A 14,570-nucleotide genomic window follows, 5' to 3' on the forward strand; every position below is an offset into this window, starting at 1 on the left:
GTAATTTTAACAGATTTATATTCATGTAATGTTATTACGGGTAAAAATACTAGTATTCAATTAATGTGCTTTTTTTTATCCTATTTTAGAGAAATTTTAAATACTTTTATCTTATAATTTTTATACCATGAACATGTTCTTTTCTCATGCAAATAATTAATAATTCAGTTAACACTTACTTCACTATGTACTACGCGCTAGTGATGGGATGAAAGAATAATATCACCATGACTGATGAGAGGTTTGACAGCGTAGAATTTGTAAACACTCTTTTAGAAGAATGGCATAGGATATGTAATTATCAACCTAAATAAAATAAGGCTTTGTTCATGAGTAGTCTAGTTTGTAATGAATTGTCACAAAATGCATGAAATGCAAATTATAGGGCTTATCATCACATGGAGCCGAGAAAAAGAGTAAAACCGCCCCCACCGCCGTCTAGTCCAAGGTCTATGCATGCGAATTACAATGGGTTTGGCCCTACAATATTCCATTTCGCAACCACCATGCGTGGTATCCTACCCATTTTAATGCGAATCACACATATATAAATACAGAAATTATATTCTTCTTCTATTATATCCTATGATCTATAATCTATGATGGCCACAATTTTAAAAATGATAATATTAAAGAGATTATATCTAAAATTATTTTATATAATATAATATTTATAATATATATATATATATATATATATATATATATAATATTTGTAATTATATATTTATTGTATTTAAAATCACAATTAAATAAAATATTTTTTAATTATTAAGACTGATTTTTTATTATTTTTTAAATATTATTGTTTTAAAAAATACTGACGAGGAGTTTTAAGAAAATTTGAGTTCTTTTCACTATTGATGTAATGATCATTTTGATAAGTAGTTTAAAAGTATTTTTATAAATGCAAAATAAAATTTATAATATATCTTAACTCTAATTAGATGTTCACATACTTAGTAAAGAAAGCATTCGAATTATTTTATAAAAAGAGAACTATTTTAGTGAGGAATATGTAATTATCTTTATAAAAACTGAAACAATTGAATTATGTATATACAAATAATTAACTATTAAATTAACTACTAAATTTATATTATGATTTAGATAAAATATATATTAAAATATAAAATATACATAAAAAATAAATTAAATAACTTATATATTTATATATAAATAGATAAAAATTAATTTAGGGACTAATTTTATATACAAATAATTTTGAAAAGATCTTAATTAAAGCATGAACTGATTCTAATAAAAATAAATAAAATAAAAAGAGAACTAGATAACAGACAAAATGTTCCAGTCATCGACAACAGCGCTATGAATCTATATCTGCATGAGTCCTAGGAACCAATACCCAGTAACACAGGATTATGTTCCCCTTAAACTTTACTTTTAGTGATTAATATATAGTTGCTTAGTTTTTGAGCTTCGTGAATACCGGGTTGTCTCTGATTTTTTTAATTAAACATCAACCTGAATTCATGGTGGTTCAAAGCACAAGATTTAGGTAAGTGTTCCTTGAAATCTATTCTGCTTCCTAAGCTCTCTCTTACATATATGTGTGTGAGAGACTGAAACTGATCACAAAGCAGGTCTAAGCTTAAGCTTCGGTCAAAAGCTTTCTACTGAGGCTGCAAGCTCTGTAAAGCAGGTCTTGTTCTTGTCTTCGATTAATATTATTATTAAACATTTTCTAGATCTTATATATTATTAAATATAGATGATCAATTCCATGGATTTTTGTTTTGTTCTTTGAAAATGATTTCTAAGAATTTTGTTTGATTTTTTTCCCTCATTGTTTCATAATTTAGATGATCAATTTAATGAATCTTTTTTTGAAAACTTTTTTTTTTTCATTCGAAAGTGCTTATTTGACGTAAAATGTAAAGAGTAATATTTGGCTAATGTTTCGCTGCAGAAGAATATAAAAATGAAAAATGTTAAAAGGATTATTAAAATTTATTGTTTTTGACTATTATTTAGTCATGAATTTAATTTTTTTAGTCTAGTTATTATCTCATATTTTTAAACATTATTAATAACTAATTAATGATCAAAAATAATAAATTATGACTATATTCTAGTATTTTTCTATAAAGATATCAAAAGACAAATATTTTTTAAACAAACATTAAAATAGCCAAAATATTTTTTATTTTGGAATAAAATCTGACTAATTTTATGTTTTCTCAAAAATTAAAGATAATAAAATCAAAATTATAAACACAATTATTTTATCTTATATCTATCTTAATATCTTTGTATTTTCAAACACAATCTTTTCGCTTCTCACCAAACTGTTTCCTTTCACTTTTTTTGTTTGTTCGAGTGGAACCAAAGTAGTCTTTCTATCAATCATAAGTCCCCGAACTAACCTACCCCTTTTTTCTGCTTCTTGTGTCCTGTGTTGTGTGTGCAAAACAGCTATTGCGAAAAAAAAACAAAAAAAACAAAAAAAAAAGTCATATAAACAACAACAATTACTACTCGAAGTGCTTTGAGGTTTCAGCATATTCAGAATATTCAGAATATTTGTCCTTGATAGTGGAACTTTTGAAAAGAAAAATGGATGGTGGTAACTTACCACCTTGGAAAACAACTGGTTCATGGTGGCATCATGGGCTAGAATTAGAGGATGTAAATGAAAATGAAGAGTTCAACAAAGTGGTTCTCCTATCAACGATACCTGCTATACCTCAGCCACCAACACCACTTGAACCCATGGAGTTCTTGTCAAGGTCATGGAGCCTCTCTGCTTCTGAGATTTCAAAGGCTCTTTTAGATAAACAGAAGCGAAGTTTCTATGACAAGAATCAACACGTGTTTCTTGATAGTGCTGCTAATTTCGCACCTCAACTTGTAGTAGTAAGCCATGCTCCTCTCTCACCATTTAATTTGCAATTATTGATTTTGTGAAAACAATATATTAAAGTATTATGTTATGTATATATAAAAAATAAATCATCAAATCAGTTATTGGTATAAAAAATATATTAAAATATAAAATATATATTAAAAATAATAAATTAACCAAATATGTAGTTATATACAAATACATAGAAGCTGATTTCTTTTTTTTTTTTTTTGAAAATAGTATTTTTGGAACAAAAACCCTATATAATTCTTGTTTATTTATGAAGGACATCAAAACGTTCCTTGTAAACAAAAGAGATATTTTGGCCATTAACTTTATCATTTTAAGATAATAAGACTCATCTGTCAATAAATTTGTGAAATAGTAATGAAAATTAGTTGGATGAGAATTTTATTTGTAATTTGTGGGGGTTATAAATCCCCATAAATTATTAATAAATTTATTTTTAAAATTTTTTTTTATTGGTACTAGTCAAGTGGAGAAAGACCATTGTTAAAAATGATGTAAAAAAAAAGTAATTGCAGTAGAGAATATTTGTACTGGTGATAATGATATTAGTAGGGAATATTTTTCTTTGATTTGCAGGCAGGAAAGATGACAACTCCTTCATCAAATAGCAGAAAAATGGGAAGCATTGGAAAATGGTTTCATCAGAAGCAGAACGGTGGAAGTGGTAACAACATGAATGTAAGGAAGAAAGACAAGGCGCGGCTCGAATCGTGTCGAGTCCATTCTGCTGTGTCTATTGCAGGGTTGGCTTCAGCCTTGGCTGCTGTGGCTGCAGCGCAACAGAACTCTAACAATCGCTCGTCTAATTCGAAGCTGAGCCTAGCCCTGGCTTCGGCCATGGAGCTCGTTGCGTCGCATTGCGTTGAAATGGCTGAAGCGGCTGGAGCTGATCATGGCCGTCTGGCTTCTGCTGTGAAGTCTGCTGTTGATATTCAAACCCATGGAGATCTCATCACACTAACTGCCGCTGCTGCAACAGGTCATTTCTCAGCTTCTGGAATTAGTTACTATTTTTAGCCGAGAAAGATTTAAGCAGCAGCAATTCTGACCTCAAACGAATTCAATAATTGGATTAATCAGACAAAACGACACAATCAACTATTTATTTTGACTAGTTTTGTCCAACTAATTCAATTTTAATAGATATTAAATTAGTTTCTCTATTTCATTATTAGAGAAAGGTAATTACATTCTTAGATACTTCTAGAGTTTTTTTTTTTTTTTAAATAGAAGAAACCAAACTTATGTTTCATCAGTTAAATAATTTTCAACTTTTTTGGATGAATTATGAACAATATCAGTGATTATTATCAGTTAATTTATTTTGATTTGTTTTTATTTTTTCCCTTGGAAATCAGCTTTGAGAGGAGAAGCAGCACTAAGGGCAAGATTACCAAAAGAAACAACGAGGAATGCATCAATAAGTCCTTATGATAAGGGAGTGGCACAATCTCATTCTCATTGGTTTGCACCTTTTGACCACCAAATGTTGGAACATCATCCACCGTGTGTGGGAGAATTGTTGCAACTCACACGAAAAGGTAAAATTGGAAACCCATTTTCCATCATTATATTCCATTTTTCCAATTATTATTTATTACTTTCTTAAATGTGAGGCACACATGCATGTATGATAAATATAATAGGATTTTTGGTGCATTGGGTTTGCTTTATATCATTATTTCTAAGTTTGCTTTTTGACCTTTTTTCAGGCGCACTAAGATGGAAGCATGTCACTGTTTACATTAACAAGAAATCTCAGGTATATATCAACTATTAACAATTATTCATGTATGTGATGGATGGAGGTATCAATTGCACAGATGAGCAACAATGTTTTATCTGAATTTTCATGATTCTGTTTTGGCATAGGTCAAAATTAAGATCAAAAGCAAGCACGTGGGAGGAGCCTTCTCCAAAAAGAATAAATGTAAGTGTTTTTAGTTATATAGATCCCTTAATGTTTACCTTCATCCAACCTAACCGTTGGTATTAAAATAACATGTAATTTGTATGAAATATTATTGTTATGTGACAAAAGTTTGACTTAGTTCTTCACTTAACTTGAAATTTTAGAAACTTAAATATTTTTTTTTATAATTATTTCTAAGTATATTTAAAAAAATTATACTGTCATATATCATTTTGATAGTAGTTATAAAATTTTTAAAGTTAAATAGAGGATGCATGATTAAATTAAAAATCATCCTAACAATAACAATAAGTAATTGAATATTTTTTATTAGGTTCTAGCTAACAGATTGTATTTGTGACAAAAATTGTATACTTAGGTGTGGTATATGGAGTGTGTGACAAACAGGGTGCATGGCCGTATAGAAAAGAAAGGGAAGCATTGGAAGAGTGTTATATTGGCCTCAAAACAGCACAAGGCCTTTTAGAGTTCAAGTGCAAGAGTAAATTCCACAAGATGAAATGGGTTGATGGGATTGAGGCTCTACTTCGTAGATCCAACTCTATTGAAGCAATAGATACTTCTCTGGAAATTTTATGTATCAATGACAGCATATGAATCAATGAATTTGAATATATTTATATAATTATATATATATTATGTATTATATTATTATGCATGCGTCTAAGTAGAAGAGTAGGACAGATAAAAATTATGCCAAAATGCATGTACTCTTTTATGGCGGCTGTATTACCAGTTTACCACTATGTTAAGAAAGTAAAGCAATAATGTTGCACTGGCCTAATCACTTTCAGTTCACCATTCAAAAGAGAATTCCTCTAACAATCAAGCCAACAACAACTCAACAAATATTTTTAAAATATATTTTATACTCATTAATTATCATTAATTAATGATTATTTAAATTTTTTAAATTTTAAAAGATACAAAATTAATAATTATTAATTATTTCTTTTTATTTTAATTTATCTTTTATTATTTATTATGTAAATCCTAATTTTTTTTTTTAGAAAAGCGTCTAAATTCTAAAAAAAAAATACTAAAATATAAGATAAAAAATCATCCAAATCATAAAAAAAATACAAAACATAAAAAAAAATTATCCAAAACTAATAAAAAAAACATCTAAATCCTAAGAAAAAACATACAAAATATAAGAAAAAAAATATCAAAAACTAATAAAAAAAATCTTTCAAATCCTAAATAAAAAAAACCGCATTAACTAAAATAAAACAAAAAAACGCATTCATTGGTAAGAGTTACAGAAAAACCTCCTCATTAGATACTTAAATAACAACAATACCATTTCAGAAACATCCAATCAAATGGAGAAAAAAACATCCGCTTAGTATAAAAAAAAAACATTCACACGAGATTAACAAAATACAATTCACTTACATGGAAAAACAAAAAAAAAAACGAAACAGCGTCCTCTTTCCCCCACTTACCTTAAAAATAGATTGAATTATTATCACTCACATCAATTAACGGGCTATTCAATCCTCGTTCCGAAATTGATTGCTCCATGGTCGAATGCTCTCTATTGGAAGTCGTACACTGCGACGTCGACTTCTTTGTGTACAACAGCTCGGCGGAAAGAACTCTCTAACCACCGCGAATGACTTTGGTCAAAGATGCAGCCGCGTTGTGGTCCTTGCAGCGAAAGGCGATCAAGCAATGAAAAATAATGGCATCCCGATGATGAACGGTACGCTAATGGCGGCAAAAACGACGGAGGTGGGAATACGGTGGTCACGCGGCATGGTGGTCCTTGTAGCAGAACGTAATCAAACAATGAACAACAATGAAACTCCGATCAGGAACAGTAACGCAAAAGGTGACTGATGAGCGGATAATTTATACGCTTTTTGGCATTGTTTTTAGTATGTTTTTAGTAGAATCTAGTTACTTTTAGGGATGTTCTCATTAGTTTTTATGTTAAATTCACATTTCTGGACTTTACTATGAGTTTGTGTGTTTTTCTGTGATTTCAGGTATTTTCTGGCTGAAATTGAGGGACTTGAGCAAAAATCAGATTCAGAGGTTGAAGAAGGACTGCTGATGCTGTTGGATTCTGACCTCCCTGCACTCAAAATAGATTTTCTGGAGCTACAGAACTCAAAATGGTGCGCTTCCAATTGCGTTGGAAAGTAGACATCCAGGACTTTCCAGCAATATATAATAGTCCATACTTTGCCTGAGTTTAGATGACGCAAACTGGCGTTCAACTCCAGCTCTCTGCCCAATTCTGGCGTTCAGCGCCAGAAACAAGCTGCAAAGTGGAGTTCAACGCCCAAACTGGCACAAAAACTGGCGTTCAACTCCAAGAAGGACCTCTACACGTGCAACACTCAAGCTCAGCCCAAGCACACACCAAGTGGGCCCCGGAAGTGGATTTATGCATCAATTACTTACTTCTGTAAACCCTAGTGACTAGTTTATTATAAATAGAACTTTTTATCATTGTATTCAAAGTCTTGGTTACTCCGGTTCCCCTCTGGGGCCGAGACCAACGAACTCCATTATCACTTATGTATTTTCAATGGTAGAGTCTCTGCACTCCATAGATTAAGGTGTGGAGCTCTGCTGTTCCTCAAAGATTAATGCAAAGTACTACTGTTTTTCTATTCAATTCAACTTATTCCGCTTCTAAGATATTCATTCGCTCTTCAACCTGAATGTGATGAACGTGACAATCATCATCATTCCCTATGAACGCGTGCCTGACGACCACTTCCGTTCTACCTTCGACTGAATGAGTATCTTAGATCTCTTAATCAGAATCTTCGTGGTATAAGCTAGATTGATGGCGGCATTCATGAGAGTCCGGAAAGTCTAAACCTTGTCTATGGTATTCCGAGTAGGACTCTGGGATTGAATGACTGTGACGAACTCCAAACTCGCGAGTGCTGGGCGTAGTGACAGACGCAAAAGGATAGTAAATTCTATTCCAGTATGATCGAGAACCTCCAAGATGATTAGCCATGCAGTGACAGCGCATCGGACCATTTTCACAGAGAGGAATAGGATGCAACCATCGACAAGGGTGATGCCTCCAGACGATTAGCCGTGCTGTGACAGAGCATTTGGACCATTTTCCCGAGAGGATTGAAAGTAGCCATTGGCACCGGTGACATCCTTACAAAAAGCCAGCCATGGAAAGGAGTAAGACTGATTGGATGAAGGCAGCAGGAAAGCAGAGGTTCAGAGGAACGAAAGCATCTCTACACGCTTATCTGAAACTCTCACCAATGATCTAAATAAGTCTTTCTATCCTTCTTTTATTATTTATTTTCAAAAACTCCATAACTATTTTATATCCGCCTGACTGAGATTTACAAGGTGACCATAGCTTGCTTCATACCAACAATCTCCGTGGGATCGACCCTTACTCACATAAGGTTTATTACTTGGACGACCCAGTGCACTTGCTGGTTAGTTGTATCAAAGTTGTGACTGATGAGCGGATAATTTATACGCTTTTTGACATTGTTTTTAGTATGTTTTTAGTAGGAACTAGTTACTTTTAGGGATGTTTTCATTATTTTTTATGTTAAATTCACATTTCTGGACTTTACTATGAGTTTGTGTGTTTTTCTGTGATTTCAGGTATTTTCTGGCTGAAATTGAGGGACTTGAGCAAAAATCAGATTCAGAGGTTGAAGAAGGACTGCTGATGCTGTTGGATTCTGACCTCTCTGCACTCAAAGTGGATTTTCTGGAGCTACAGAACTCAAAATGGCACGCTTCCAATTGCGTTGGAAAGTAGACATCCAGGGCTTTCCAGCAATATATAATAGTCCAAACTTTGGCTAAGAATAGACGACGCAAACTGGCGTTCAACGCCAGCTCTCTGCCCAATTCTGGAGTTCAGCGCCAGAAATGGATCAAAAACCAGAGTTGAACGCCAGAAATGGATCAAAACATGGCGTTCAACTCCACAAATGGCCTCTGCACGTGGAAAGTTAAGGCTCAACCCAAGCACACACCAAGTGGGCCCCGGAAGTGGATTTATGCATCAATTACTTACTTATGTAAACCCTAGTAGCTAGTTTATTATAAATAAGACCTTTTACTATTGTATTTTATCATCTTTGGATTATCTTTTGATCCTTTGATCATCTTTGGATCCTGGATTATATTTTGATCCTGTGATCACATTTTGGGGGCTGGCCATCTCGGCCATGCCTGGACCTTCACTTATGTATTTTCATACGGTAGAGTTTCTACACTCCATAGATTAAGGTGTGGAGCTCTGCTGTTCCTCAAAGATTAATGCAAAGTACTACTGTTTTCTATTCAATTCATCTTATTTCGCTTCTAAGATATCCATTTGCACCCAAGAACGTGATGAAGGTGATGATTATGTGTGACGCTCATCACCATTCTCCCCTATGAACACGTGCCTGACAAACACTTCCGTTCTACATGAAATAAGCTAGAATGAATATCTCTTAGATCTCTTAATCAGAATCTTCGTGGCGTACGCTAGAACGATGGCGGCATTCAAGAGAATCCGGAAAGTCTAAACCTTGTCTGTGGTATTCCGAGTAGGATTCAATGATTGAATGACTGTGACGAGCTTCAAACTCGCGAGTGCTGGGCGTTAGTGACAGACGCAAAAGGAGGGTGAATCCTATTCCAGCATGATCGAGAACCGACAGATGATTAGCCGTGCTGTGACAGAGCATGTGAGCATATTTTTCACTGAGAGGAGGGGATGTAGCCACTGACAACGGTGATGCCCTTGCATAAAGCCAGCCATGGAAAGGAGTAAGACTGATTGGATGAAGATAGCAGGAAAGCAGAGGTTCAGAGGAACGAAAAGCATCTCCATTCGCTTATCTGAAATTCCTACCAATGATTTACATACGTACCTCTATCCCTATTCTATTATTTATTATTCGAAAACATCATTATCAATTTATATCTGCCTGACTGAGATTTGCAAGGTGACCATAGCTTGCTTCATACCAACAATCTTCGTGGGATTCGACCCTTACTCACGTAAGGTATTACTTGGACGACCCAGTGCACTTGCTGGTTAGTTGTATCGAAGTTGTGAACCATGGTATTGGCACCATGTTCTTGGCGCCATTTCCAGGGAAAGCAAGAGCCATGAATTTTACATAATCAAAGTGTAATCGCGATTGCGCGTACCAAGTTGCTCACGTTGCCAGGGATTGTTTGAGCCTGGACATCACAATTTTGTGCACCAAGTTTTTGGCGCCGTTGCCGGGGATTGTTCGAGTTTGGACAACTGACGGTTCATCTTGTTGCTCAGATTAGGTAACTTTCTTCTCGTTTTCTTTTCAAAAATTTTTCAAAAATATTTCAAAATTTTCTCATCTGTTTTCGAAAAAAATAATATAAAAATGTTTTCAAAAATTTTATTCAAAATTTTTAAGAATGAATTCTAGTGTTTCATGAAGCATGTTGAAGCCTGGCTGGCTGTAAAGCCAGGTCTAATTCCTTTAGGAATGAGTATGTCAGGCGTGTCATGTCTGAATTACATGCTGAAGCTTGGCTGGCCATTGGCCATGTCTAGTGTTTTGGACCGAAGCTTTCATTGAAAGCTTGGCTGGCTAGTGAGCCATGTCTAATTCCTGGACTGAAGCTTTAGACTAAGAATGCAAGATTCCTGGAATTCATGTTAAAAATTTTGGAATCCTTAATTTTTCTTTTTCATATAATTTTCGAAAAAATCCAAAAAATATTAGAAAATCATAAAAATCAAAAATATTTTTCTGTTTCTTGTTTGAGTCTTGAGTCATATTATAAGTTTGGTGTCAATTGCATGTGCATCTTGCATTTTTCGAAAATTTCATGCATTCATAGTGTTCTTCATGATCTTCAAGTTGTTCTTGGTAAGTCTTCTTGTTTGATCTTGATGATTTTTTGTTTTGTGTCTTTTCATATTTATCATATGCATTCTTGAATTCTTAGTGTCTAAGCATTAAAGAATTCTAAGTTTGGTGTCTTGCATGTTTTCTTTGCATTAAAAATTTTTCAAAATTGTGTCTATGATGTTCATCTTGACATTCATAGTTTTCTTGCATGCATCACATGTTTTGATCTAAAAATATCATGCATTGCATCATTTTAGTGTTTTTCTCTTGCATCATAAAAATTCAAAAATAAAAAAAAAATGTCTTTCCCTTTTTCTCTCATCAAATTCGAAAATTTGGGTTGACTTTTTCAAAAATTTTTAAAATCAAGTTGTTTCTTATGAGTCAAATCAAATTTTCAATTTGAAAATCTTATCTTTTTCACAATCTTTTTCAAAAATCAAATCTTTTTCAAAATTCTTAGTTATTTTCAAAAATTCCAAAAGTATTTTTCAAAATCTTTTTCTTATTTTTATATCAAATTCTCGAAAATAACATAATCAATTAATGTTTTGATTCAAAAATTTGAAGTTTGTTACTTGCTTGTTAAGAAAGATTCAAACTTTAAGTTCTAGAATCATATCTTGTGATTTCTTGTGAATCAAGTCATTAATTGAGATCTTAAAAATCAAATATTTTTCAAAATTAGTTTCTAAAATATCTTCTTATCTTATCTTTTTCAAAAATATCTTTTCAAAATATCTTTTCTAACCTCCTAACTTCTTATCTTTTCAAAATTTGTTTCAACTAACTAACTAACTTTTTGTTTGTTTTTAACTTTTTCAAAACTACCTAACTAACTCTCTCTTTCTAATTTTCGAAAATATCTTCCCTCTTTTTCAAAAATTTCTTTTTAATTAACTAATTATTCTTATTTTTATTTTTGATTTTAAAAAAAAATTCGAAAAATACTAACATTTTTCAAAAACTATTTTCAAAAATCACTAACTCTTTTTTAAAAATTATTTTCGAAAATTCCTTCTCTCCCATCTTATTCTATTTATTTATTCATTTACTAACATCTCATCTCACATCTCACCCTCCTCACAGTTGTGTTTCTTCCATTATATTACATTCTTTGTCTCCCCCTCTTCTTCTACTCACACAGGGATCCCTATACTGTGGTATAAAGGATCTCTATTATTATTATTATTTTCTGTGCCCTCTTCTTTGTCATATGAGCAGGAGCAAGGACAAGAACATTCTTGTGGAAGCAGATCCAGAACCTGAAAGGACTCTGAAAAGGAAATTAAGAGAAGCTAAATACAACAATCCAGAGATAACCTTTCAGAAATTTTCGAACAGGAAGAGGAGATGGCAGCCGAAAATAATAATAATGTAAGGAAGATGCTTGGTGACTTTACTGCACCTAATTCCAATTTACATGGAAGAAGCATCTCCATCCCTGCCATTGGAGCAAACAACTTTGAGCTGAAACCTCAATTAGTTTCTCTGATGCAGCAAAACTGCAAGTTTCATGGACTTCCATCTGAAGATCCTTTTCAGTTCTTAACTGAATTCTTGCAGATATGTGATACTGTTAAGACTAATAGAGTAGATCCTGAAGTCTACAGGCTCATGCTTTTCCCTTTTGCTGTAAGAGACAGAGCTAGAATATGGTTGGATTCTCAACCCAAAGACAGCCTGAACTCTTGGATAAGCTGGTCACGGCTTTCTTAGCAAGTACTTTCTTCTTCAAAAGCTGAGCAAGCTTAGAGCTGATGTTCAGACCTTCAGACAGAAAGAAGGTGAATCCCTCTATGAAGCTTGGGAAAGATACAAACAGTTGACCAAAAAGTGTCCTTCTGACATGCTTTCAGAATGGACCATCCTGGATATACTCTATGATGGTTTATCTGAGCTATCAAAGATGTCACTGGACACTTCTGCAGGTGGATCCATTCATCTAAAGAAAATGCCTACAGAAGCTCAAGAACTCATTGACATGGTTGCTAATAACCAGTTCATGTACACTTCTGAAAGGAATCCTGTGAGCAATGGGACACCTATGAAGAAGGGAGTTCTTGAAGTTGATACTCTGAATGCCATATTGGCTCAGAATAAAATATTGACTCAGCAAGTCAATATGATTCTCAGAGTCTGCATGGAATGCAAGCTGCATCCAACAGTACTCAAGAGGCATCTTCTGAAGAAGAAGCTTATGATCCTGAAACCCTTCAATAGCAGAGGTAAATTATTTAGGTGAACCTTATGGAAACACCTATAACTCATCATGGAGAAATCATCCAAATTTCTCATGGAAGGATCAAAAGCCTCAACAGGGCTTTAATAATGGTGGAAGAAACAGGTTTAACAATAATAAACCTTTTCCATCATCCACTCAGCAACAGACAGAGAACTCTGAACAAAATACTTCTAATTAGCAAATCTAGTCTCTGATCTGTCAAGGCCACTGTGAGTTTCATGAATGAAACAAGGTCTTCCATTAGAAATTTGGAAGCACAAGTGGGCCAGCTGAGTAAAAGGATCACAGAAATCCCTCCAGTACTCTCCCAAGCAATACAGAAGAGAATCCAAAAGGAGAGTGCAAGGCCATTGACATAAGCACCATGGCCGAACCTACAAGGGAGTGAGAGGACGTGAATCCCAAGGAGGAAGACCTCCTGGGACGTCCAGTGATCAATAAGGAGCTTCCCTCTGAGGAACCAAAAGACTCTGAGGCTCATCTAGAGATCATAGAGATTCCATTGAACCTCCTTATGCCCTTCATGAGCTCTGATGAGTATTCCTCTTCTGAAGAAAATGAGGGACTGGTTACTGAAGGAGCAAAGCATGACAAGGTTGCTCTGTGGTTGCAATCATGGAAAGGTCTAGAATGACCAAATTACTCTGTGTGATTGCAGTACTCATGGTAAAGATGAACCTCTCTTTGTTCACAATGAAACTAAGTGAATCTGGATTCAACTGGAATGACCTGAGGATCCTGGAAGAAATGACATCCATTCTCCTGGACTGCATCCATGCCCCTTGTAAGAGCTATGCCTATCCAAAAAAAAAAAAAATAGCACAGAGGCTGAAATGAGCTGTGATTATGTTGACAAGAGGTGAAAATCAGTCCTTCAAATGGAATGGAAGGAAATCCCTTGTGGTTTAAAACTCAAGGATCTCCCTCTGCAACCATGGAGAGGAAGCAGAAAAAGCTTCTCTCAAAGCAGAGTCAACCAGAGCCCTACAGTCAAACTCTAAGTTTGGTGTTGGGAGGCCACAACCGAACTCTAAGTTTGGTGTGAACTCCCATATCCAAACTCTAAGTTTGGTGTTGGAGAGTCTCAACAAAGCTCTGCACATCTGTGAGGCTCCATGAGAGCCCACTGTCAAGCTATTGACATTAAAGAAGCGCTTGTTGGGAGGCAACCCAATTTTTATTTATCTAATATATTTTCTTAGTTATATGTCTTTGTAGGTTCATGATCATGTGGAGTCACAAAATAAATATAAAATTGAAACGGAATCAAAAACAGCAAAAGAAAAATCACACCCTGGAGGAGCACTGTCTGGCGTTCAACGCAGAACAGAGCATGGTGCTGGCGCTGAACGCCCAAAATGGGAGTTCTGGGGCGCGAAGCCAGAGCTGGCGCTGAACGCCAGAACAGCATGGTTCTGGCGTTCAACGCCAGAAATGGCACACAAATGGGCGTTGAACGCCCAAAATGGCCACCAACCTGGCGCTGAACGCCCAGAGTTGTGTGCAAGGCATTTTACATGCCTAATGGGTGCAAGGATGTAAATCCTTGAACACCTCAGGATCTGTGGACCCCACAGGATCCCCACCTACCTCCACTCACTTCTTCTCACCACTTTATTCACACACCCATAAACACTCTTCCCCAAA

General features: G+C 34.5%; 1 protein-coding gene and 1 non-coding gene across 3 annotated transcripts; one reads left to right on the top strand and one right to left on the bottom strand.

The window, feature by feature from the left end:
* The first annotated feature begins 1,305 nt into the window (after positions 1 to 1,305).
* Positions 1,306 to 5,480, top strand: LOC112720795 (VAN3-binding protein). 2 transcript variants are annotated; one of them, XM_072206807.1, is made up of 8 exons: positions 1,306 to 1,519; positions 1,605 to 1,663; positions 2,437 to 2,877; positions 3,473 to 3,875; positions 4,255 to 4,437; positions 4,609 to 4,658; positions 4,769 to 4,826; positions 5,188 to 5,480. In XM_072206807.1, exons 3-8 carry the CDS (start codon positions 2,578 to 2,580, stop codon positions 5,424 to 5,426), a joined length of 1,233 nt encoding a protein of 410 aa, XP_072062908.1. In that variant the 5' UTR covers positions 1,306 to 1,519; positions 1,605 to 1,663; positions 2,437 to 2,577; the 3' UTR covers positions 5,427 to 5,480. The 2 variants fall into 2 exon arrangements, with proteins under 2 accessions (XP_072062908.1, XP_025627669.1); XM_025771884.3 differs by having other exon boundaries at positions 1,335 to 1,663.
* A 6,945-nt stretch (positions 5,481 to 12,425) lies between these two features.
* LOC112724817 (small nucleolar RNA R71) lies at positions 12,426 to 12,533 on the bottom strand. Its single transcript, XR_003163962.1, has one exon. It is a non-coding gene; the product is annotated as a small nucleolar RNA R71 (small nucleolar RNA).
* Between the last annotated feature and the right edge of the window lie 2,037 nt (positions 12,534 to 14,570).

This window comes from Arachis hypogaea, chromosome 11 (genome assembly GCF_003086295.3).
Source record: "Arachis hypogaea cultivar Tifrunner chromosome 11, arahy.Tifrunner.gnm2.J5K5, whole genome shotgun sequence".
NCBI lineage: Eukaryota > Viridiplantae > Streptophyta > Magnoliopsida > Fabales > Fabaceae > Arachis > Arachis hypogaea.